Source organism: Girardinichthys multiradiatus, chromosome 7, assembly GCF_021462225.1.
Source record: "Girardinichthys multiradiatus isolate DD_20200921_A chromosome 7, DD_fGirMul_XY1, whole genome shotgun sequence".
Lineage (NCBI taxonomy): Eukaryota > Metazoa > Chordata > Actinopteri > Cyprinodontiformes > Goodeidae > Girardinichthys > Girardinichthys multiradiatus.
In genome coordinates this window covers 13,792,658-13,819,962 of record NC_061800.1, presented here as the reverse complement: position 1 = coordinate 13,819,962, position 27,305 = coordinate 13,792,658, and the positions used below count along the sequence as shown (strand labels likewise).

The 27,305-nt window shown below is 38.6% G+C and overlaps 2 protein-coding genes across 2 annotated transcripts; one reads left to right on the top strand and one right to left on the bottom strand.

Annotated features, from left to right (window-relative positions):
• The first annotated feature begins 673 nt into the window (after positions 1-673).
• On the top strand, positions 674-5,774 carry pdcl3 (phosducin-like 3). Its single transcript, XM_047371511.1, has 6 exons — positions 674-828; positions 1,869-1,989; positions 2,475-2,565; positions 2,755-2,898; positions 3,041-3,249; positions 5,207-5,774. The coding sequence occupies exons 1-6, from the start codon at positions 823-825 to the stop codon at positions 5,353-5,355; spliced, it is 720 nt and encodes a 239-aa protein (XP_047227467.1). The 5' UTR covers positions 674-822; the 3' UTR covers positions 5,356-5,774.
• nms (neuromedin S) lies at positions 5,293-12,898 on the bottom strand. The gene is made up of 7 exons (XM_047371513.1): positions 12,494-12,898; positions 10,999-11,045; positions 10,537-10,593; positions 8,206-8,232; positions 8,056-8,106; positions 6,883-6,957; positions 5,293-6,096 (listed from the first exon to the last, which is right to left on the bottom strand). The coding sequence occupies exons 1-7, from the start codon at positions 12,564-12,566 to the stop codon at positions 6,064-6,066; spliced, it is 363 nt and encodes a 120-aa protein (XP_047227469.1). The 5' UTR covers positions 12,567-12,898; the 3' UTR covers positions 5,293-6,063.
• Positions 12,899-27,305: the final 14,407 nt, after the last annotated feature.

Below are 27,305 nucleotides of genomic sequence, written 5' to 3'. Positions count from 1 at the left end.
GCTCAAAGCTCACATGACATTTTCTACATGGTTTTAAGTGCTGTTGGGGCTCTTGGTATTACACTTATTATTTACTCTAGCGCTAACTATACTAATAATAGAAATAATAAAAAAAAGTTTTACAAATTTTGATCGTGATAATTGGGACTTAGTTTTATGCTATTAAAGTGATTCAGTTACTGGCACAACATGTATTATGTTTATTTTACCAATAACATGAAAATAATGCACTATAATGCTAAAATCTAACTTTTTGGGCCGGGTTTAGGCCCCAATGTTTCAGGATACAAACACGGTGCATGCATCCTTCCGTTTTTCAATCGTGTTTAGGAAAAATGTTTTAAACTTAACATTTTATTGATCGTTCTTTTTCACTCATATACGAAGTGAATATGCCAAGCAGACTATTAATGCGTATTTGTGTGTCAAATGTCTGCTTCTGTGTGCCAGAGAGCAACACCTGTTTGGTTTTGCTCTCAGCGCCGTCACTTGGTTCCGCTCCCACACCTTTTATAGTCATATTGAGGTCCGAAGGAAGTCGGTGTCACCTTTATTATTGTCGTACTATTAAAGCAACAGTTCCTGATAATTTCAAGCTAAAAATGCAGATCTTCACATCAGTTTAAAAGAATAGACATATCATAATACGAATATAGTAATAGAAAGGAGTTGGATTTTAGAATTAGCTGCACATGTAGAAATTAGTTGAAGCCCTCTTAGGTTTGCGGTTTCTTCCGGAATCACCCACCGTGAGCTCTTTCTGTTTCCGTGTCAGGGAGAGGAGCAGTGGTGTGATTTCAAGGGACTCTTTTACTTGACAAAATGCAGGTCAGTTCAGATTTTTATGCTCTCTTAATGAATGCCGATTACTTTTAGAGAACTAGGCGATTCATTACCATAAGCTTCAGGGGAAACCTTCCGACATTTTATGTTAAAGCTTTTCTACCTAGCTAGCTTTGTAGCATTTTAGTTAATCAGAACTTTAAGATTGACTTTAGTATTAAACGAATGATTTAAAATGGTTATTGATTTTCTGAATAGGACGAGACTGCCAGCAGCTTAACAAACAATATTTAGTAACATTAACATTTTTTTCAAGAAAACATTGAAAGAAAAATAATGGGAAACAAATGAAGATCCCAGGTTTTATATGGATTTTACCTTACGTCTGTTAGGTTAAAGCCCAAGATCCTCACATTCAGGTTAATTTGAAGCATTATATGAATTCAAGCAGGAGTGTTCATTGAATCAATGAAGTCCTGGGCGAGCCCCACCTTTCTGCCACCCGAATCCCCCAACAGAGCCTTTTTAATAAATGAAAAACAAATAGAAAGTATATTATAACAAATTTGTTGATCTGATATAAATGGATCTAGATGGACAATCATTTGTATTTCAAAAAAGCAATACATAAATTATTTCTGATTGTTAGCAAAATATAATAAAGGTTTCAGAAATCCTGAATTGTGCATGTTAGATTTTAAAGTAGAAAGGATCAATGCAGCCCAGCCTCCTAAAAACACTCAAATATCCTGAAACCTAAACTGTGAATCAGATCACCCATATCTAAAATCACCACTGAAATAAAGTTGCAGCAGCATGAACCGCTAACTCAGCTGTGCTCTTATGATCTGTAAGCTATTTCAACTCTAAAAAACAAACATATGAGATAAAGAAACGTGTGTGCCTTATTTTCTCTCTTTCTGTGCGACATTTCACTCTTGTCTTTACAAAAACCAATAAGTCGCCTGCAATCGGACCTCAGATAGGCCACAGGCAAAGGATATGTTATATATTCAATGTAAAACAACCTAAAATGATCAGTGATTGTATTGCATTTATATCTATATACTTTGTTCTATCTGAAGGACCCGAATGAAGATACAGAGTGGAATGACATCTTGAGGAAGAAAGGCATCCTTCCTCCAAAAGAGAGTCCTAAAGATGATGAAGAGGAGGAGGAAGTGGCCCTAAAACAGCAGTCTGTTGGTATGAGAGATGGCTTGAAATGTACTATTTATATGTGTTAAATTTGACATAGGAGAGATGGACTTTCATGGCAACAGATTGTGTATGGCTATGACTACATGTCACTGCATACAGTCAGATTCACAGACACACATACTGCTCTAAAATGCTAATGATTACATTTCATCTTATTTTCACAGAAATTGATATCTGTTATTCCAACAGTGGAGAAATATAGTAAAAGAAACAATCCTCACCATACTGTTTGTTTTTAGGGTTTTCAAACATGATCAATTAAAGGTTGTTGTTATCATAATAAATCACAACAAATTAAATGCCTACAATATGATCATTTCCCTTCTGTATTGTAGATTATTGTTAAGTACCACACAATATTTGATATTGTTACAGATTAAAGTTTTTTTTAAAGACGTTTTTTGATCAAATAATTGTGAACTGATTTACTTTTAGAACATGTAAGCAGTTTCTAATTGTTGTTCCCATAGTTAAAACCTATGAAAGCATGACGCTGGAGGAACTTGAGGAGAATGAAGATGAGTTTGGTGAAGATGACGAGGCAGCCATTGAGATGTACAAGTAAGTGAAAATGACTTGGCTTTATTGTATTGTGTGAAAAGTTTTTTTTCCACAGGTCATGTGTTGCATTGTGGATAATGATTCTTTTTGCTCAGAAAGTCAGGTGGTGATGCTTGGATTTTGATTTATCGAGTCTCGTAAAGATTATCCACTTGTCGATGTACTGATGAGAGCTGTATCTCCTTTCAGACAGCAGCGTCTCGCAGAGTGGAAGGCGGCTCAGAAGAAGAACGTGTTCGGCGAGTTGGGTGAAATCTCTGGACAGGATTACGTGAAGGAGGTCAACAAGGCTGGAGAAGGAATCTGGGTGGTGCTGCACCTCTACAAGCAGGGGTAGGTCAGGCTGTAGCTTATCTGGACGTTGTTCTCAGCTAAGATGTGCTGTTTTACTCGAGAATATACATCCTCAGGTATGTTAGAGTACACTTTAGTACATTTCAGTGCTAACCTTCCTGTCTGTTGTATCTCGGCCCAGCATCCCTCTGTGTACCCTCATCAACCAACACCTGAGTGGCCTGGCCAGGAAATTCCCTCAGACTAAGTTCCTTAAATCCATCTCCACCACCTGTATCCCCAACTACCCTGACCGCAACCTGCCAACCATCTTCGTTTACTTTGAGGGAGAGATGAAGGCCCAGTTCATCGGCCCGCTGGTGTTTGGTGGCATGAACCTTAAAGCTGAAGGTAGGGTCTTCCTTGATGACTTAAAAAAAACAAAATAAGTTTCCAAGTTTTAGTTTAGGTTTGCAGGACCGGTCAGAAATTTCCATACGTTCATCATGGGCATAACTGTCAGGTTAGTTTCAGGTTTTAAATGATGCGTTCAAACTGTTCTTTTTTCGGGCTCTAGTGTATGCAGAGCATATAACTTTAGAGATGTACAAGCCTAAATCTGTGAATTTTCTTTAATCCTTACAGGGCCAAAACTATAAATGCAGGCTCAAATGTTTACATACACCCCAATTAATATTTGAGTAAATGTCCCTTGGCAATTTGCTGAGAAACCAGACACTTTTTGTAGCCACCAAGTTTCTGGCCTAAAAATGACTGGATATTTGGCCTGTCTTCTTGTGTCCGAGCTCAGCTAAATTGGTTGGTTTCCTGTCAGTAGGATTGAGGTCGGGGACATTCCAGAAGGTTAATGTTAGTCTGCTTTATCCATTCCAAAATAGTCCTATTTAAACGCCCAGCTGCGTCGAATTTTCAACCGTCTGATCCAAACCGTTGTCCTTCAATGGGAAGACAGAATTAGGTTAAGATGTTTAAGAACATGTGGGTCCAACTCTTGTCCTGAAGAGCCAGTGTCATGCAACATTTAGATGCATCCCTCCTTAAAACACTTGAATCGGGCACGGTGGTGGCACAGGGGTAAAACGTCCAACCCATATTCCAGGGCTTCAGTTCACAACGCAGCTCATCACGGGTTAGACTTCTCACCCAGGCGACCTTTGCTTCCCTCTCTCTACACCCCTTTCCTATCAGTGTACTGTTGAAAAAAATAAAGGGCCGCAAAAAAAAATTAACACCTGAATTAAATACCTGGATTACCTCCTGAGCATGTTATCGAGTTCTGTAGAGGCCTGGTAATAAGCTATTCATTGGATTTAGGTTTCTTGGAACATCTAAAAGGTGCAATGGCACTGGCTCTCAACAACTGGAATTCAAGAGATCTGATTAAGAACAGCCCAGGAACCAATCAGGCTCAAATCTGTCATGAATTGAAAGCTGCCTGAACACCAGTGTCGCTCTCCGCGGTGGAGCGAGTTTACCATCAACACGCCAACCAAAAAAGAAGTACCTGCTCAAAAGTCACCAACAAGCATTACTGAAAGCTGCAATCTTCCGTGTGACAAAGCTAAATGCTTTGTGGTGAAAAGAAAGGACTATTTAGCCTCAATGGCCAAATAGTCAAGGTAAGCTAGAGGAGTCAAGGTAAGGTTTTCAAACCTAGGAACACAGCACCCACTTTCAGGCATGGTGGAGGTAGCATCTTGCTAATGCTCTGTTTTGCTGCCAGTGGTACTGGAGTATTCTTCAAAGTGTTGGGAATTATTAAGATGGAAAATTATCTTTGAATTCATCAACGTCATCCCAGATCAACTGCTGGAAACCTTTGGCTGGTTCAGTGTTCCAGCAGGACAACATTGGAGCGGATAGGCCAGCTGCTAGGAAACCAATTTAAATAAACCAAGACGAGTATGAGTAAGAGCATTTCTTATACATAGAATTGTGTATGTATTATGTATCAGATTTTGTTTCTTTTTTTTCTACCTTAATTTTAGCAGGTGAAATGTTTGAGAACCAGTTCACATTTACAAACGTGACCTTAGCCAGTTGCTCTGCAGGTTGCCAGGGAACAATAGTGGTGGTATGTGCATATATTTGAGCCTGTGCACAATAACTGAACCCACTGCAAATCATTGTAGTTGAAGTACAAACAATCTCCCGACTTTGGGAACTTTGACATCTTTGTCAGCAGAAATTAGCAGCAGCAGCATTCTCTCCTTTCTGTTTTCTATCCCTCTGTTTTTTTTTTTTTTACAAAATGTTTTGGAGCTAATTTTGGAAGCTTTAGCTCATGTCCTGCACAAGTGCCCTTGTGTGAAATCCTCCCTTTGTGTCTTTTCTATATCCCTTGCAGAGCTGGAGTGGAGGTTATCAGAAACTGGGGCCGTGAAGACCGACCTGGAGGAAAACCCCAAGAAACAAATCGAAGACAAACTAATGTCGTCAATCAGAAGTTCGCTTCCTACACGAAAAGACAGCGACTCTGAGGATGAGGACAATTGAAGAAACAGCAAAACAAAACCACTCCTATCAGAGGACGAGGCCTTTACATGGAAACACTTATTAAAGACCTGAGCAGCGAGAGAGAGGAGACCTCCTTGTATGTAAAAATGTGTCAATCTCAAATACAATCCCTTTTTTTATGTACAGAGCTCAGTCCTGCTCAAAGGCACATGGGCAGGCCACTCTGCAGGAGAGAATTAACCCCAGGGTAAACCTGTTTAAGTGGAAAAATGGAACAACAGCTACAACCTTACAGAACCGTGAGAGACAAAGTTTAACAATTTTTTTATTACATGATAATTATGTCACAAAATGTACATATGCATTTAATTCCCCTTTAATTAAATGTGAGTGTACCTCTTTGCCACGTTAGTTTTCAAAATTCCTATTTGAAATAAAAAAGTCACTGCTGATAATAACTTAAAGTGTTTATATCTTGTTTCAGAGAGCAGCTTGTTAACATTAAGTAATAGTTATCAACATTTGGAAACATTAAGACATGTATCCGTCATCGTAGCTCAGTTGTTTTTTTTTTTTACTTCATAAGCAATTTGTTTTCTGTTGAGACAAAAAAATCTTCTGTCTGGAGACGCGAGCCAGAGATGCCGCGTGTCGCTCGGTATCAGTAGGCTCTTCATCCAGGCCGGACCTGCCAGCTGCTCCTCCTGCCCATTGTGTTACATTTCCTCCATTTCTCAGATTCTTCTTTTACAACGTCCCCTCCGGCAGGTCTCGGATTTTCTGTTTAATTAGCAGGAGGTAATGAGAGGCAGAGAAATGTCAGTGCGAGCAGTCAATGAACATGTACAGTGATGAAGTTAATGTGATTTATTTGGGCTCCATTCTAATCACTTCTTACTACTTCTTTTCTATCTGAAAGGTTAAGTCTCTAAAGGTAGAAGAGAAATAATGGAATGTGTCCTTTTCTCTAATGGTGTGTCTGGACTTAAACCTCCACTGGCCTAAAGAGAGATAAATGAAGGGAAAAACTATGTACTGTGCTTTGGTTTGTGCTCATTAAAATATCAAGTCAGAATTTTAGGAGCAAGCTGCATAAATTAAGACACTGCCTTGTTTCAGTAGAGATGACAAAAGAAATAAGTTGGTGATTAATTCAAAACTTTTGACTGTTTGCCACTGTCCCAAGCTCTTAATAAAACCACATTTAGTGTTGCATCTACAAATGCCAAAATAGTTCAACTGATCCCTCAAATACATCTTTGCCTCTACAGGACTAAGGGTGGCCAATGAGCTTGAAGACAAGGCGGCTTAAACCCGTTTGAATCATTAAGACTTGATTTAAAAAAAATCTGCCCTATAAAACAACTGGAACCTGAAAAGGAAGTTCCTTTATGTCTTTGCTAAATAATCAGTTGTGCAACTTCGAAAAAAAGTCCCTCCTGAAACAAGAGTTGCTTTCATTTTCACATTTCTACTGGAATACGCAGTTGTGTGCACTTGTATTTTATCTCCTAAAACAGCTGGTGGCAAACATGTAACGTAGACTAACTAGAAAACGTTTCTTACCAGAAGTAGCACTTTCTTCTTTCTCCTCTGGGATAGTTTAGGCAAAAGTCGCATCAAAGGGTGCACTGAGTGAGACTAAATGAAAAAAAGAGATTTGATCATTATTTATGTGATGTAACAAAATAAGAGGTATGACCAGTATTAGAACTGCTTTAACATTTAGCACATGGAAAGTTGTGGAAAATACTGACAATCCTAGTGGTGTAAAGGCTAAACTATTGCCCTCCCGTCCATTATCATTATTTTCAACAGAATAAAAGAAAAAAACAACTTATTGTATATAAATCAATGATTTGTAATACCCGTAGTTGTACTTAGATTGTCTTTTTTTTTTTTTTTACCCATATTAACATTTGAAATGACATGTTTCAACAGCTGAAAGGACTTTACTGAAAATAAATTTAAATCCTGAAAATTAGATTTGAAATAGCCATGGCACACTTTTGCACATCTGTTTCACAGATCTATGGTGTATAAAGATACCCAGCTTTAAGCACATAATGCTCCTGCATCCCCTTTTTATGCATCTGATACTGTAACATTCATAATGTGATCTGCAGCTAACTGGGGTGTTACGGAGTTTTTGGAAAATTCTTGTGGCATCAGCATGCCAGAGATGCCATAGTTAGAGTATCATAAATATTTGCTCCGTAAACAGACTTGTTTGATAGAACTGATTGTAGCAATTAACCTGTAATGCTACTTAAAGTAGTGCTATGCTATGCAGATGCTCTGTATGCACTGATGAAGATTTCCTCAACTTAGTATGCTGAGTATTGGTGCGTAATGACATGGAAGTGGAAACTGTCTTCTAGTGAATTCAGAGTAGAACTACTTGACCACCCAGGGGCACTCTGAGACTACAGAGCATTGAACTTTCAGCCCGAGATGGTCAGATGATCGTTAAGCATGGATAAAAAACTGTCTGGAAGCAGAGGCACGCAGTAAATTTTACACCCTTTTTTAATGTACATGCAATATACATAACATCTGTACATGATGAATAATCTACATATACGTCATATGTGTAATGGGACTTGTGTTCACAAACTGCCTCATCTTCACATTTAGAGTCACAAAAAGTGCTTTTTTGGACATAATATACATGTTGAGATAAGTGTAAAAGTAGCTAAACAATCTAAGAGATTACACTTTTGGTCTTCTTTTGCTCACCTCTTTAACAGCTCCAACAGAGTTGAGCGCTTTGGAGTAATGAAACAGGAACTGTGGGGAAAAAAAGGCAATTTTGATCTCCTTGAGCTGATATTTACCATGGGAATGATGATAATAAAACTAATTGGGAAATTTGGGAATAAAACTTACTCTTTTGAAAACATTCTGGACCTGCTCCTGTGGAAGAAAATGAACACAATCAGAGATTAATACCAGAAGTATTAATTAAAAAAGGCTATAATTATACCTCTCATAATTCTTAAAAGCAAATAAAATCATATTCGAGGCACAGAAAGAAAGAAATACCATAAAATTCAGAGGTGATATCTGGTTATCCAGGTGTTTGTTGTACCTAACTACAGCTGTATGTTCTACCTCTATATTTTTTGTCCCGTGTTTTTTGATGAATTCCAGAAATTGTTCTGTATCTTTTACCGTCTTTTACCTCTTCAGGCCTCGCTCACTACCTCACTAGCCTGTCTATGAAGCTCATCTCTGCTAATTTACCAGATTTTCCACCACCAAGTTTGGAAGCTTGCCATAAATTTCTCCACACAACAACAGACCTTATATTTCTGAGTGGTATTTTTGACCCAATGTGTAAAAACAAGCACAGCCTGAACTCAGTATGTCAGAAAGATGATTGAACCTCTTTTCCAAATATTTCCCTGAGGGTTCCAGTTGTGGGTTTTCCAAAACATGGAATTTAGCACGTTATTTACACAGAATGGCAAAACTAAATAACCAAGAAATTATTTCAAGCTGGGCCATGCTCGCTTCTCAGGTGAGTTAACAAATCTTTAGAGCAAAGTTAAAGCTTTCCAGAGCTTTTACCTTTTGCAGACGTAATCACAATGTATTGGATGAACAAACCAGTGAGGAACAGAGTTTGCTTTGCTTCTGGTTGACCTGTACTGTAGATGAACAATGGAGCGAGTGAAGCAACTGGTCCCCAATTTTTACAAGCAGAGGAGCAAACTTCAGTTTTTTTTTTCTCCAGCTTTTTGACCCCCAAAAACTCTGATTATACTGTAGTCAGACAAAATTTAAAATCTCTGTTGATTCCCGCTTTAATTTTTTTTAACCTAGCATTTCAAATTACTTTAAAATTTTAACCCTCCTTCACATGTGAGTTGGTCAAATCCAATTCATCCCCTGTGGCACAACCTAACTTGGAAAGAAAGTTGCTTCGTTTCAGCGTGATCTCTTGAATGAGACTGCATGGAGCCATAGAGAGGAGAGGTGGATTGAGTTTTTAAGTGTGAAGCAAACTTAGCTCACTACTGCACTGTTCAGGTGGAGGGTGCTCAGAGCTACCCCATTGCACCAACAGTATTTAAACACACACAGGTGTCATACAGCCTTGTATGAATGTAATGAATGGGTGTGCCCACGTCTGTTTTTGATTTAAAGACCGCTTGATTTTTTTGGCTCAACTTACTATGATATTAAAAAGAAAGCAGAAACGACATCGCTAATAAACAAAAAAACATTGTGTTGTACCTAACATTTAAGGAGGATGTCATTAAAAACCTTATCCTAAAAATCATAAAAAGTGTCTATCTGCATCTGCTCCATTTGCTGGAGGGCCAAATATGTACCATTCTTGAGACATGTTGGGCGCCACAGAAAATTATTTCAAGGGCCTCACATGGTCCCAGGCTGCACTTTGGGCACCCCTGATGTAAACTCTTTAAATGGTTTCAGTGAATCAGCATATAGGTGAGACAGCATAAAGTGGCAAAAAAAAAGTCATCAGAGATTAAAATATAGATTATCTGCCAAAATATATACTGTACACCAAGGCCTCCACGGTTCCAGATGTTAATTAAAATTATTCCACCACTCTGTCTCTGCAGCCAATGGTAGTGCTTGATATTGGAGATGCGGCTCACCACTCAGGGTACCATTGTGTCAGGGTTATTCACCCTAGAACGACCACAGTCTCCAGCAATGATATAACACCACGGTGTACATGGTGAACCTCGTGGATCTCCCCAACTGAGTCGAATGTAAAAATTGCCCATTAGGCTCATTGAAATCATTTTTTCTACCTAAAAAAACAAACAGAGTAGACCAGAGAACCAATACAGAACCATAAACAGGAAGAGGAAGCTTGAGCCAGAGAGAGGATTCTTTCTGCATGTAATTAACTGAAATAATCCAGCTTTTTTTTCCCCATCAGGCCTCTTGCATCACTGATTGAATGGTAGAAGATGCTATCGTTTGGTATCAAATCCATATATTTAGAAACTTCACAGCTGATCCTGGCAATCTGTAACCTGCTGAAGAAAAGTCATCAGATTTTGGTGACCAATAGCATCAGCATGCTGATGCTATTTATCTCTGAAAGTAAACAGATCATTGCTCATTCAGGAACTGAGGCTCAAGGAAAAATGTGGTGCTTCATCTTTTCTTTTTCTCTTTGAAATAAATATTTAATGTTATCATGACAGTCCAATCGCTCGGATGTTGGCCTACCTCATTCTGGTCTTTCCACAACACATTACTCATATCATTGCTCTGGATGCCTCGCACCTATGAACAAACAACACAGTTATTCAGGATTTCATTACATACAACAAATACAACCTAGTATTTTAGTTTATTCAAAAAGAAAAAAAGGCATTAGGCCTTTGGAGATTACATGGAACAAAATCTACAGGTTTCATTACAGCTTAGCATCACTACTGCTTTATTCTCAGTCACAGAACTACATCTTTTGGTCTGGATGCTACAAATCTGTGTGATCTATTGTATTTAATTGTCACTTAATCTATGATAATTAAACACGATTATCTGGCCAGCGGCTGTGTCTTAGCCATTAAGGTAGAAGGAAATAGAAAAAACGGCAGGGGATCAAAGTGAACATCCATGAAGAGGGTAACCAGATATGCTGCAGTAATGAGGGCTGATACTGATGAAGAGAACTTATTTTATCACCGTTCGTAGTGCAGTGTCATCCCTCCTCTGTCCAAAAACGCTGGCATCTGGACAAAGAGGACATACAACAGGACATGTTAACATTTTCTAATTGTGTATGTGAGATTTGGTGCAGCTTTGCATAACAAAAATATCATTACATCTTCAGCACATTGGATAATCTAATAACACTCTTCATTGATCCCATAGCAATTATGTTCAGAGGTCCAAAAATATTTTCTAAGTGAATTTTTTTCTTCTTTAATGCAGTTTACAGTTTCCTGGCCAATCAGAGACTGGATAATTCTGTGTGACATCAGATAACATGAGGGTAATTTTGAGCAGTAACTTCAAATACAATCTGACTAATAATTCACAGGATTTTATTATCATTAAGACCCTTACAGAGAATATAATCATTGATGACTAATAGAACATCCACTAAAAATTGGTTTCACTTGACCGCCAGTGGTTAAATTGCTCAATCTCACAATAACACTGATGTGTTGATTCAGCTAAATCCTTTTTAATCTGATTTCTGACTCCTGATTTACAAATGGAAAATAAAAGGTTTCTAGAGATTGGGATTAGATGTAGTGCTCTCTGTTACATTTGAACAAGAATTAAGCCATTATTCCATCTGAAAACAAATTACATCATTTTCAAACTAAATTAATATTTAAGTATATATAAGTAAGTATATATCATATATATATTGCTTAGTATTCAGTTGTATAAAGTTGTAGAATTTTAAGGCATACACTTCAGTTAGTATCTTCTTAGATGGGTCATATTTCACGCGAACCATTTAAAACCCTCACAGCTTCTTCTGTAGCATACACAGTTTTACAGTCGTATTCTTATATATTAGAACATGTGTTCCGATGAGGCTCATTTCTCAGATTAAAAGTAGCTTTTGAAAATAACCTTTAAGCAGAAATTCATCGTAATTAGCAGAAATAAAGGCTGGAAAACGTTAGTCAGTTTGTAATTATGCTTATGTAAAATACTTTTCCATAATATTCCAACTTATTGAATTTGACTGTAAATGTTTTTTTTCCACATAATTTGACACTATTTATCATATGTGGGAGATTAGGGAGAATAAAAAAAATATTTCATCCGTTTTGCTCTAAAATCTTGTTTTTTATAACATCGCAATAGTCATGGAAAACATGGTTTCCATGTTTTGCTGGAAAAAAAAAAAAAAAAAAAATCTGTATCTAAATGTTTAAAAATGCATCCTCAGTTCCTAAACCAGATGATTTAGATATTATAAAACAATGGAAATAACAATAAACCCCTGTTAGGTTATCAGAATCCAGTTAATACTAGCAAGGTTTTTTTTCCACTAATGAATGACGATATTTAGTGAGCTGGAGCAGGGCAAACAACGGTGTTTATTTTTAAGTAATTATGTCTAAAAACACAACAAACCCGGACCCTTTCATAAAGTTATCAATAAGAACATTTTCGTTCACTTTCATTCAGTAAAACCCTGCCTGTCTCAGCTTACCTGTTGTGCTCAAACATCCAAAAATCCCCAACAAACACAGAAGGAAAAGTTGTCGCACAGTCGGTAGAGTCATCTCTCTGGCTCTCGTTTTCGTCGTTCCTCTTCCCTTATGTGGTTCTGTTAAAGATACTGTGGTCCGCTCAGTTCGGTTCACGTCGGTTCTGACCACATTGTGCTCTGCTTGCAGCACCTTAAACTCTTTGAACGCTGTCAGGAAACCTCCCCGCCGACCAATCACACGCCGATCCGATCATCAGCCGCGTGCGCAACTCCCAGCCCACACCTCCTCGCGCACATCACCAGTCCACACAGGCTGCGCATCACTGGGATCACTGGGCTGATGTAAACTACGGTGGGTGCTTACGTCAGGACATAGATGTGATTGTTGTCTCGCAAGATGAGAGGAAGATCACCGCTTCTAATGATCAAAACAATCCAAACAGCAAATCAAAGTTGGGTTGAAATTAGTCGACAATCTGAAAGTGGAACAAGGTGATGGTGGGCTAAAGGAACATCATGTTCATGAGTTTAGTCACAGAATACTACTTCCCTTTCTTTATTGGTTGAGAGTTTGCACAAAGTTCAAGAGTTTTTAGGTAGTAACATTTCCAAGTATCCATATGCATTTGTTATCTGACATTTCGAGAAACAACAAAATCAGCGTGGTCTTCATAAAAGGACAAAATAACCACTTTTTTCTGCCAAAGAGTAAGTAATTGAAATACTGTAAAGACACATCTACAGTGTCCTTTAGTTATTTTAATCTTGTATTAAAGTATTTCCTTATAATTATTGATTTTCATGTCCAAAACTCAGGCAAAATACATACAGGCCCTATGTGGATTTTTGGTAAGCACTGGGCCCTAAGCAGAGCTGGGCTCACAAACGTAAACATGGAGTTTACTATAAACTCACCCTTTACCTGGAACCACATCCTTTGTTAAATATCAACTAAGATTAAGGTTTTCAGCGACAAATACCCCGGGTGGGTTTGGTATGAATAAGAAGATATGTGGAAAAGCAGCTCATGCCCACTGTTAGGTATGGTGGAGGATCTATGATGCTGTGGGGTTGTTTCTCTTACAAAGGCTTCTGGTACCTCATAAGAAGTCATAGCATAAAAATTCTTTAAAATGCAAGGATGTTAAACAAAACTTGTCAAACCTGGACTCTGGTAGTAAACGGAAAATGGGTCTTGAACCTAAATAAATGAAGAGAGAAACAGTTCACTAGGAGGTTAACCTTCTCCCATGGCCATATTTAAATACAAAAACTTGTAGAGTGAGCTGGAAAGACGAGAGCAATAGGGAGGACCCAGAATCATCTAAAGAGATTGAATGCATCTTTACCAGGAGAGAAAATAAATGTGGCGGACACTGTAGGCCCTAAGAAATCAAACAAGATTCCCTAATAATTCGACATTGTGAGCAGATGACACTTGAACTTTTAATACTGACATTTAATTAAAACTAAGGCTAAAACTTTGTGATTATGTGTTAATCTTGCCTTTCCAATTTGTATTGACAGAATGAATACTATTACTATGTTGAATGTGTAATATATACAATTATCAACTAATTCACAAAGTGCACTTGATGACATATGTACAATTTTCTGTATCTTTTAAAATATTTATTTTATCATACATATTTCTCTTTTCTTCTTTTACTAAGGGGTTAGTTTTGTAGTTCAAATTTTGGAAAATTTTCATACAGTATTTAAAAATGGTGCTGCTGTTTTGTTTCCTTTTTCCTGAGCCATTGCAATGAAATCTGATCCAGATATGTGTTTGGTGATGAAAATCTGAAAGATAAGTCTAACTCTAAGAACACCATTCATTGCAACTTCAATATTTGGAATATGTTATTTGGTTGTTATTTTTGAATTCAATTCAAGTAATCTGCAATCCAACAGATACATGAACATTATTTCCATATTGCCTTTCAAAACAAAATTGTAGGATACTAGGAACATCTATAAAAGTATAAAACAGTACTATTCATATAAAAACAGGTTAATCCAATAGAATTAGTCAGAAAAACTTTAAGAAATTAAAATATTCTGTCTAATGTCGTGTTAAATGCACTACTGTGTGTGATATGGATCCATTCAACATATGCTGTGTGTGGAGATTATAGTACTCAGTACTATTTCCTCTGGGTTTGAGCTAATTACGTTTCCAGATGATTCAGATCAAGGCTGTAACACATGATGAGCCATATTTTAATTTGAAGTAAACAATTTACATAAGGTTCTGGTTTCAGCTTTCAAGGCTCCAGTTGATAAGGAATTAAAAAAGATCCTCAATTCAAGTACAAGACTGTTTTTATTTAAAGGGTGTTTTAAGGGAAATAAGTTTTGATTTTGTAACTTGCAATCATTGCCATAATTTTCTTAGATAGCGTGCAAATTGCAGTGCAATCTCCGGTGTGCTGCTTTATTTTCTCCTCTTACAGTCACAGTAAACCGAGATCTTGATATGAATAAGTGTCCATTCAAGACATTTAACATCTGGAGCTGTGCCACAATGGAACTTTTAAACATCCTCTGTTACTCATTGGTCTCCAAGAGAACAGAAAGCTCTCCATGGCATAACCAACCTTGTGATGTTCCAGTCAGTATGATGTAAAATTGTCAATTTCAATGCCTTTCAGATAATTCAATCGTTCATAACCTTTATTTATTTTGCTAAATCCCATGGAGAGACGAGATCCTATTCAAGAGGGACCTATTTAAGCCATCATACAATATAAAGCACAGTTTGTTGCAAAAAAATATTTAAATGTTATAGAATACAATACTTTAAATCATAGAATCAAGCTGGACAGATTAAATAATTAGAAGCAAGATAAGGTTTTATCAGGTGCCTTTAATCAGAAACAATGTTCTACTGCTAAAATTATGTACGGGTCTTAAGTACAATACATTTAAATGAAACATGACACAGATTTAAAATTACATCTTTTTTATTTCTTTTCAATTTTTATCTTCAACCTTAAAACTCTTGGATTACCATATGATATTGTTTTTCTGTACAAGGAGTAGATGTTACTTTTAATGGAGAATTGTGTATTTTTAATGTTTATTTTCAGAAACATCCTAACTACCACTTTTATTTGTCTTTTCAGGGGAAGTTCAACCATCCAGACTTCTCCTAATGCTGATTAATTAAAATGGTATCAACCAAAAGATGTGCTATCGCAGTATTTTAAACCTTTAAACTCCAAATTGCACTGCAAATGTTTACAATTGAGATGAGACTGATGAATGTGCATGCGCCTTGATATTTTCTTTTATGTAACACATGATGTTTGTGTTATCGTGGGATAAAAACAGCATCCTCTCCTGCTGCATATGAATTTGAGAGGCTGACTATGCTTTTGTTTTATTTATCTGATCAGATGACCCACCTTCTGTCAGGTGTTGTTCGGCTGTGGATGCTGTTCGGTGTTATCATGTGAGGGGATTAACTGCTCTGATCAGGTAGGCTGCGGACAGAACTTTTGAGTTGAATATTTTTCTAATCCTGACACCTGATTTCAGAGCACAAAGTCTCCGAGGGATTACATGTTTTCGCAAGATTGTAACATTTAGAAAATAAATGTACTTTACCATACTAAAATAGAGAAAAACATCAGAATCAGAATCTAAATTTATTGTCATTGCACTTTGAAAACAACAGCACAAGATTACAGATATACTCTCTAAAACTAACGCCAACACCAACACCGTTGCCGAAACCTACACACACTCTTCCTAATGCTTTTATTTTGGTGTCAGTCAACCAGCCACCATTGGCCCCATCTAGTTTATCTGATTTGCTGTGTCTTTGTGGGCATTGTAGATCCCCGAGGTCTTCATCCCAGTTTTTATTAAATGTACCAAGGACTAAGTATGTGCATTCTGGTGACAGGGTGTTCTCAGTAGCAGCTCCTAGACTGTGGGACCGGCTCCCTCCGGACCTACAATCTATTTCTGATGTGGGCTTTTAATAGGCTTTTAAGGCTTTTAATATCCAGTAGTTTGGTGGCACATTTTTTCTAGTGTTCCTTTTGTTGTTTCTGCTTTTGGTTGGCTGTTTTACCTTTTCTGAAAAGTTTTTCTTTTCATCTGTACATGTGTAAAGCACTTTGGTTGCCTAGTTGGCAGTTTTGAAAGGGCTATACAAATGAGGAATAATAATAATAATAATAATAATAATAATAATTTCTGGATCCTACTTGCTTTGTGGCTGGGTGTATTATCCTCCGAAAAGAAGCCACTGTCATTGAGGAAAATGGTTTACTATGAAAGGGAAACGGTTGCACGGGTAATAAATGCACACACACAGTTGTACAAGGGATGTATAAAAAAACATGATTCATTAGACCAAGCCATCCTCTCCAATGGTTCCTTGGTCCAGGTCTGATACTCACTTGCTTACTGGTAGCTCTTTAAAAGGTGGACAGGGATCAGCATGGACACCCAGATATGCATGGTCAATTATTTTTTTACATTTGTTTGGCACTAGTAGCCTTTATTGACAGTTACCAGATCGGAAATGAGCAGAGAGAGAAGAGAGGAAGACATGCAGCAAAGGTCTCAAGTCTGGGAATCAAACTCAGGAAGGCTGCGTTGAGGACTATAGCCTATATATATGGGGTGCTCGCTCCACTGCTACATCACTCAATGCCCCATGCATAACCAATTCTGAGACCTTTCTGTAAGAGTAGCTTGTTTGTTGGATTGGACTACACAAGCCCGCATTCAGTCTGCAAATACTGTGTGTCGGTCATCTCTAGCTGTCCATGACCCTGATCCCAGTTCAACAACATTCCTTCTTCAGACCATTTTTTGGTATATACTAATCACTGAAGACCAGGAGAATTCCACCAGAGCTGCCATTACATGTTTGCCCTAGTCAAACTTAACATTTTCAATATATACTTCAAGGCAGTGAATGTTGTACAGTACCTCTCTGAAAATCAAGGTAATTGGAGTTGTTCCAGATATTCAGAAAAACAGATTACTTGTGATCAAAAAGATCAAATGCTTTCAAACTGAAAATAAAGCCAGAAAGTTGTGGAAAACCACTAAAAAGTATAATTCCAATGAATCAAAGAATTACCAAAACGGACTCAGCCAGCTAACGCCTAACAGACATGTTCCTGTAACTTTTCTTCCATGTATCTTTCTGTTTATTTGAAAATGACAAAAACTTTGTCTTTTAAATAACCAAAACGGACTCAGCCAGCTCCAGGATAATCAAAGAAGGTCTCCAGTTACTTGAAAGTGATGTAAGATGCCTATTTGAAGTTGAGCTTTTGGGGCAGACTGACAGAAGTGGGGCTGTCATACAATCAGCACCACTGGGCCCTCTGACCACCTTCAGCAGGCAAGGTGGGAGAAGTGTCTTGCCCAAGGACACAATGACTGAGATAGGCAGAGCAGGGGTTTGAACAAGCAACCCATAGGTTACAGGTTGATAAATGAAAAAACAGTGCATTTGCAGGTAAATAATGTTTTAGGGATTTACAGGAAAGATCAATCTCTAATCATTTTTCAGTTTATAGCGCAAATGTTAAAGGTAGTAAAGAAAACTTCTGACACTACTATTTTTTAATGCTTAATATTTCCTTTTCCGCTTTTTACAAATGTGTGATGTTTTTTCATGCTTTGTTTGAAAGAGAATAAGCAATTTTTTCAAAGCACTTGTGTGTATGGAAATTCTTACTTTTTTAAACACGCTCCCATTATTTTGGACACAGCTTTAGGTTCTTTGTGTCCAACAGAGTTATTGGACACAAATAAATTGCCATTAAGTCTTCCCACATTCTTGCATGTGGAATTTTGCACTAGCTTAAATCATGTTCAGAATGGCAGGGTTAATGAGTGGCAGACTCATAATGCCTGAAACAATTTTACTTAATGTTTTTTTGTGAGGAAGCTCCTCAAGCAACTCTCTCTCGCTTGTTTCATCACCTTCCGTACTGACGGTAATTTCTCCCTTTGTCCTTTAAGAAAAAATGTTGAAGTTCCTGTTGGTGAACACTTTGTAACTACACTTTGGCTAGTCTCGCACAACTGTACTTGTTACACATATATAACGTGTGAACAGGGAAGTGTTTCATTGAAGTCGTTCTAGGCCGCTCAGATTTTTACATGTTAATTTCCAGTTTAAGTAACAGAAATAAAAGTTATTCAAATTGAAAGAGGCTTTTTTGATCTTTGCACAATATGTAGCAAATATTTCAGTCACATCTGCATTATTTGGGTAAGAAAGGATGTTAATATTTCTATGCAATGGAGGTTTTAAGAAACAAAACAAGCAAGAATAATTATGATTGTTCAAATGCAGGGCTGCACTGTGGTACAGGTGGTAGCACTGTTGCCTTGCAGGAAGAAGGTCCTGGGTTCAACTCCTGCCAAAGGGGTCTTTCTGCATGGAGTTTGTATGTTCTCCCCGTGCATGCATGAGTTCTCACCGGGTACTCCGGCTTCCTCCCACAGTCCAAAAACATGACGGTTAACATGACTGTTAACATGACTCTCTAAATTGTCCTTAGGTGTGACTGTGTGCGTGGTGGTTTGTCCTGTCTGTGTTGCCCTGCAATCCACTGGCGACCTGTCCAGGGTTTACCCTGCCTCTTGCCCATAGACTGCTGGAGATAGGCACCAGCTCCCCCATGGACCACTATGGAATAAGCGGTATAGAAGAAGAAGATACTTCAAATACATTTTCTTTCTTGCTTGAAAGATTAGATCCCCTGAAAGCAACCCATACCTGTTTACTGGAAATGAAGGAACACAAAATAAATGTTCATGCAGAACAGGTAACGTGGAATGCCTTTACCGTATTTTACCTTTACTTCAGGAAGTTAAAAATACGTTGGGAAATTTTTTAGGATACTAACAATGAATCAGTATATTTATTTCCTTAATTACATCATTGTCCTCGAGGCCTAACAGACATGTCTACTTCCTGTAACTTTTCTTCCTTTCTGTTTATTTGAAAATGACAAAAACTTTATGTCTTTTAAATAAAGATTTTTATAAAAAGAATAGTTTGCCCTGTGATGGACTGACGACCTGTCCAGGGTGTACCCAGCCTCTTGCCTGTAGAAAGCTGGAGAAAGGCACCAGCTCCCCGTGAGCCAGTATGGAAGAAAATGGATGGATAAAGGGAATAATTATCTGAACTTCATGAACTGTGTGCTAATTTTGACATGTCAGTGCAAAACTCTGTAGCATTACCTGATATGCCTTAGTTTTTTAGAATCAGAATCAGCTTTATTATTAATTTGTACACAAAAACAAGGAATTTGACTCTGCTACACTTTGCTCTTGAAAAAGATTTTTTTTTTTTTTTCAATATGAACAAATGGACATAACAAATATCTTTAAAATGTACATATATACAGAGAAAATGACTTCACAGAGAAGATAATGTGAGTCCAAGTATGCATGGTGTAGTTCTGGAACTCAAGTGCCTGTCAAGTGTTCATCAGAGAAAGCATCGTGTCCACAGTCTTGAGTGGGTTAAGTTCCACGTGGTTCTAACCACACCAGTGTACCAGCCGAGCTCTGTATGCAGACTCATCACTGTCCTGGATCTTTCCAATAACAGTGGTGTCATCTGCAAACTTGAGGAGTTTCACAGATGGTCTGCTAAGGTGCAGTCATTTGTGTAGAAGGAGAAGAAGAGCGGGGAGAGAACACACCCCTGGGGGGTGCGGGATCCACTGAAAGGGCTTTGAGCTGGATGAACTTCGGGTCGAGGATCTTCTGGGCTGATGGTGTTGATGGCTAAGATGAAGTCCACAAACTGTATCCTGGCATACATCTGTTGGGAGCCTAGCCATGGGTTACAACATTAAAGGCCAGTAAGAACTTTTCTGGAACTTTCAAAATAAATCACATTAACCTACTTCCAGCTCAGGCAGGAACAGGAGTAACAGCGGACTTCCCGTGACGTCACTGTTTGAATAAAAACCATGCGTTCCACCAAACAGACCTCTTTCCTTGCGGATCCCCAAGGGAACTGGACAGAAGAGTCTCAGCGCGCATTTGTCTCCTTGCTGACAAGCAGACATAACTCTTCAACTTGGATCCAGAGTGACTACAATCACATGCAACAAAGTTAAGCAATGATTTGCTGTTCTAGTATCCGGCATTCATTCATATAAAGGATATAATAAGACAAGTGTGACTTGACTTTTCTTCTGAGGCCTCCAGAAGCAGCCCTAATTGAAGCGGATTTCCACCACGGCCTGGAGAAGAAGACCGGGGCCACATTGCACGCCTTCCTGCTTGCACGTCCAGGTAGCAAGAGCCTCCCCGTCGCATCGCGGCCATTCAAGGAGCCAAACGTGCCATTGTAGTACGGTTTGGCTGGGTCAGCTAAAGGCCCTTCCGCACAGCTACGGAGGTTTGCTGCAAGCTAATCCTTTGTTTGCCCAATGCTAGGGTCGTTTTCCTCAACGCCCAGGACAACCTTTCCTCAGCACGCTTCACGTAAGAGGTAGTGTTTGGGCAGAGAAGATTAGTTTAGTTATAAATAATCCAAGTAATGTCTGTTTATCTATGTTTGTTTTTGCTGAGAAAACTTAGCTACACTAAGTGCTAGTAGACTAGCACTCAGCTAAGGACGTGTTCTGTGTTGTCTTTTAAAGTTAAGACAAACTTTAGGGTCGTTTTTAAACAGATTGGCCATAATGCACCGTATTAGTGGTATTTAAAAGGTATCTGTTTGATTCTGGTAACAACTATAAGATTCTTTTGTTAGCTACAGCCAATAACGTCTCACAACACTTGCTCGCCCACCTTATGAGCCAGCTACAGATCATTGACCCAGAAAGGTTGTTAGTTTCCAATATACGGAATAATATTTCCCTAAATATTATTTTACTAAACGTGATAACTGATTAAACAGCATTAAGACACATTTATCCAGAAAGTTTTGGTTTTTATTCAAAGGGATATTTCCTTAAATATTATTTTAATATTTCCTTAATATTTCTTTAAATGTTATTGTACTAAATAAAGGCAGCTAATTAAACACCATTGATAATTAGTTATCTAGCAGGTTGGTTTTATTCAGCAAATCATTCTTTAAAATGTTATTTTATTAAAATAATGTTTTATCTGATCTTGCTTTGTGAATGGCTGTTTGAAGGTGTACCAATTACTGCCTAACTTCGTTCCAAGACTAACATAACTTTTCCGGATTCTGCAAGATAATCCTTGGTTCTTAGACATAAATAACATTGAATGGTAATGTTGCATCACTTTATTGGACATGGTTTTTAACCATCTTTGATATACTTGTTTATATTGTACATAGCCTTAGTCTTCCTTATTCATATTATACATAGTTAGTCTTCTTTATTCTTTCATTCTGCTTGGTAGCTTAGTTGGATTGTTTTAGCATAGTAAAGAGTTTGTTGATTGAAATGTGTTTGACTTTGAGTTAACTTATTTTTGTTAATAAATTATTGTCAGTCAGTCAGTCAGTCATTTTCTACCGCTTATTCCATAGTGGGTCGCGGGGAAGCTGGTGCCTATCTCCAGCAGTCTATGGGCGAGAGGCGGGGTACACCCTGGATAGGTCGCCAGTCCATCGCAGGGCAACACACAAACAACCACGCACACACTCATTCATACACCTAAGGGCAATTTTAGAGTTACCAATTAACCTAACAGGCATGTCTTTGGACTGTGGGAGGAAGCCGGAGTACCCAGTGAGAACCCACGCATAAATTATTGTATTTTAAGAAATTGTGTGAATTCATTCTCTGTGTGTACAGAGTTTTGCTGTTCAATAATGTCAGAGCTTAGCTTATCCCTTTCAATTTTGTCCTAATACCACCGCCTTATTGGGCTGGTATTCGCAGGACAACCCTTAACAGACCAAATTATTATTTCATAAAATATTAAAGTATTAATATTAAATAACATATTCATATTCATAATCACAACACATCCCTGGGTTGTCCAGGTGTTGCAGGATGAAGTGCAGTCCCAAGCTGACTGCATCATCTGCCGACCTGTTTGCCCGGTAGGCAAACTGCAGAGGGTCCAGCAGGAGGCCTGTGATGTCCTTCAGGAGCTTCAACACCAGTCGGTCAAAGTATTTCATGACCACAGACGTCAGGGCAACAGGCCTGTAGTCATTTATTTCTGTGATGGTGGGTTTCTTGGGTACTGAGATGATGGTGGAGCATTTGAAGCAGGAGGGAACCTCACACAGCTCCAATGACTTGTTGAAGATCTCAGTGAAGATGGGGGTCAATTGGTAAGCGTAGGCTCTCAGGCATGATGGAGAGATATTATCAGGTCCTGAGGCCTTCCTTGTTTTTAGGCACTGAAAGATCCTATTTATAAATTCCTCAGAGATCCTTAGTGCAGGCAGGAGTCTTTAAGGTATGGGGGTGGTTAGTGTTTGGGAAAATATTTTGTGCCCTAATGGGATGTGGGGGAGTTGTGGACTGCTGCTTTCCATATTTGCAGTAGAAGCCATTCAATTGATTTGCAGGTGAGGATTCTGCTCAGGGTTGGGGTAATGGCTCCTGTAGGCAGTCAGGTTTTTCAAACCATTCCAAACAGCAGAATTGTCCTTATGTGAGAAGCTTCTCTTTGCTGCTTTGATCTTTCTGGTCAGTTTGTTCCTGGCCTGCTGATACAGAGCCCGATCCCCACTGCTGTGAGCCTCTTCCTTATCTCTGCACATCTTCCTCAGAAGTGAAGTGAACCAAGGTTTATTGTTATTATATGTGCAGAAGGTCTTGGTCTGTACACACATCTTTACAGAAACTAATGTATGATGTCACCACCTCAGTAAGTTGGTTAAATCAGTGGCTGGAGTTTCAAAAACAGTCAATTATGTGCAGTCAAAGCAGGCCTGTAACATCTGCTTTGACTCATCAGCTTTCAATTTCTGCCTGTAGGTTGGGATAAGATGGATCAGACAGTGATCAGAAAGTCCCAAAGCCATCTTGGATTTGTGAGTCTGTTTTAAAGCCAAATGTTTCATCTTTGGTAAATGGTAAAATGACCTGCACTTGTACAGTGCTTTATCAAGTCCAAGGACCCCAAAGCGCTTTACACTACAATCAGTCATATAACCATTCACACAATGACAGTGGTAACCTACTGTACATTGTAGCCACAGCTGCCCTGGGGCAGACTGTAGAAGTAAGGCTGCCATACAATCGGCGCCACTGAGCCCTCTAACCACCATCAGCAGGCAAGGCGGATGAAATGTCTTGCCCAAGGACGCAACAATGGACACAGCAGGGGTTCGAAGCGGCAACCCAGTGGTAACGGGAAGAACCCCTACCACCGTCGCAACCGTTTTTGTCTGTGATGATTTCGATCATTCACTCAATTATTGTACACAGACTTCAAGGACACTTAACGGAATGATGGAAATTTGCTACCAGGATAATGGATTACTTGAAAAGTTATTTTGAAAAGTTATCCTAAGGATTTAACTGGAAGACATAATGTCCTTTGAACGGGGAACTGTTTACCAGAAAGATTATTTGTTCAATCACATTAATCTTTGCCTAACTCGAAGCTTCTCAAAAGAGAATTACAGTTAAGGACATTTCAAGAACTCCATGTAAAGACTAAACCTGTCAGGTGTCTCTGTGGTGTTTTTGCCACTGAGCTGCAGGTTTTCCCAGAGGGTGAGGCCAGAGGGTGAGGCCAAGTGGTGTACTCCCGCTCCATCAAGCCCAATCAACTGATTGGGCTTGATGGATCAGTAAAATAAAGCCTGAATGTCAACCTCTGTGGTAATTGCTACCCTCTGTGAATATTCCATATGTTCATGTTTTTCCTCCTTGGGATATTTCCCTCACTGGATTACTTACAAGGTACTTTCTGTGTTTTGTGAGGTATTTTTCCATGCTTTTACCTAGAATCTCTCTGTTGGGACTCTTCCTGGATCCACTTCTCTGATTCTCTGGTGCAATAACCCTCTAGTCATCTTATCATCATGATGGGCAACTGACAGCTCCTTTCTCCATGACTTCTTAAGTTCTTACCTGTCCATCCCCCAACGCTACACCAAAAGCTCCCTCAGTAACACCTCTCTAGGGCTCACCACACAAACCAACACCACCTGGACTCTCCACATTACATCCTAGCATCAAGCCTTTGCCTCCTAAGAGTAAGATAAGATAATGAATTCCCTTTCTACTACTCACTTCTGCCCAATCACTACACTTATCTTTCTACATCTTCCTTAGTGAATAGTCAGCCAGAGATAACAGAAACCCTGGACCAAGAAACCCTCTGAAACATTGTAATCAATAAACCTGTTAACGTTTGATTGCGTTCTGCTTAACGTTGTATGTGGTTCAAAGGTTTGCCTCAAATCTCTACAGAAATGAGAGAAGGAGCATATGTTTTTGGCTTTATATGTGTTATGATTTGGGGTAGTTTGGTTTTCGGATCTGGTTATGCTTTTGCTTCATGTTTTTTCTAGTTTCTGTTAGTTTGTGTTCAAGAGTCTCTGTTTTTGCCGCAGCCATGTTTTGTTCTGTCTGTCAATTAAGTTTATTCGGTTCACCTGCCCAAACTAATCTGTCTCCTAGCTCCACCTGGTTTACTTTCCATATATACACTCCTGTTCAGTTGTTCTTTGCAGAAACATTCTCAAACCTAGTCTTGTTTTTTTGATCATGCCATGCCTGTCTTGCCTGCCCGTTTGTTTTGTTCCTGCCTCCTGCTGAGTGTGAGTTTTTGTTATTAAACCTTTTTTCACTTACCATCATACTGCCTTCTGGTCTGCATTGAGGGGTCCTATATCTCACAAACCATAACAATATGCTGTGTTCCCTTTACCTCTGACATCAAGAACCGGGATTTGGCAATGATTTAACTTCCTTCAAGTTCAAAAACCAGTTGGGTTTCCCAACTGGTAACCCCAGTGACCAATGGCTAACAGTAAAACAAACTAACAATTACATTTTTACATGCAAATTTTCGAAAGTGCACATGAATGTTTAATTTGCTCTGACCTTTAAAAGTGTACACAAGGAAACCATATTAGGTTTTGAGGTTAGGGTTGGTGAGAAACCTCCAATTTCCCAAACTGACACTCTAACTTCAGGGACCTTTCTGTTATTTTTTTCCAAGTTATAACTTAAAAAATTTCAAGACCTTAGTGAAAGTGGAATGCATAATTAACGAGCGCCATTCAACGTATAATGCTGTGCCAATGTTCTTCTCCTTGTTTTTAATCTTCGTTTTGATGACAATCAAACTGGCAAAGTCCACGTCCTGCTGTAGTGGCACTTTAAAATGTCTGTCAGTATGATGATACTTGGAAAACTGAACATTCTGTGTTGATATTTATCATAAAAGTTTTGAGAACCACTGATTTAATGAAGCTATAGTCACTAATTGTTGTTGGTGGTATTACACTTTAAAGGGATTGTTCAGATTTATTTAAAGGTTTTGTGAAGTTTATATATACATGGTAGTTCCCTTTCCCTGCAGTAGAACATGGGAGGAATCCTTAGAGTGGAAGACTAACAGCTGGTCACACAGGGAGCCAGACATTTTGTGAGAGATACTGTGATATGAAGAAAGATGTTCTTAGTGTATATATTTCTTACGCCCACCCTTCTGTTTTATTAAAGAAAAATCAAGAAAACAATTTAAGTCTTACTATCTATGACTGTGTTGCTAGTCTGAGCCTGCTTTTTAATCTAAACTTAAGCATTGCTAGGGAACTTAAGAGTCTGCATTAAAAGGCAGCCTTTGAGCAAACATGTTTTAGTTTGCACATGCTTAAATAAATCATGACACAAATGGGATGCAAAGGCACAACATCAACAACGTCACAATCATCAACTCAGTTGTCAATATGCTACAGGCACAACCCTCCAACACACTTGTGGCAGTAAATGGTGATTTTTGTCACAACTCACTCTCTGCTGCAGTTTCAACATTTCAGCATTTTCTCAGTTGCTGTACTAGAGATAACAAAACATTGGATTTGTTTTATCCAAATGTCAAAGACTCATACCTCTCCAAAACAAGACTTTCGCTTGGCAAATCAGATCATAATCTTGTTTTTCTCTGCTTGTAATAAAGAACTAGTTCAGAGGCAACCTGTGATAAAAAGAAATGTGAGAAGATGGTCACAAGAAACTGAAAAACCTCTGCTGGGTTGTTTTGAGGAAGCAGACTGGGATGTAATGTCCTAGACACACTGAGAGGACATCATTGCCATGACTGAGTGTGTGAATAACTACATACACTTTTGTGCGAATAACTCAATTCCCCTTCAGAAGAGTAAGATACTTTCCCAATAAAACAACACAATAAAACAACAAATCAATGCATGTCACTTAAAGACAAATCTCTCCACAAGCCATCCAACAGCCCTCACCACTACAACTTCTCACCACTTCAGCATCTCTTCAACCTTAGGCTGACCCAGAAGAAAGTTCCAGTTTCTTGGAAGACCTCCTGCCTTGTTCTGGCACCCAAGAAAGCATACCCATCAGTCCTTAATGATTTTAGACCTGTTTCCCTGACATCTCACCTCATGAAGGTCCTAGAAAAACCCCTGTTGGCCTGAGAAAGCAAACCAGCAACATTCATGACCCCCTGCAGTGTGCTTATCACTATGGAGTTGGAGTTGAAGATGCCCTCATACACCTGCTTGAACAAACCCACTGTTATCTGGACAAAGCCAGCAGCACTGTGAGGATCATGTCCTTTGATTTCTCCAATGCATTTAACACAGTTGACCCTGATTTGCTTAGTCAGAAACTCCAGAAAACATAGGTGGGGACCTCAACAATCTCCTGGA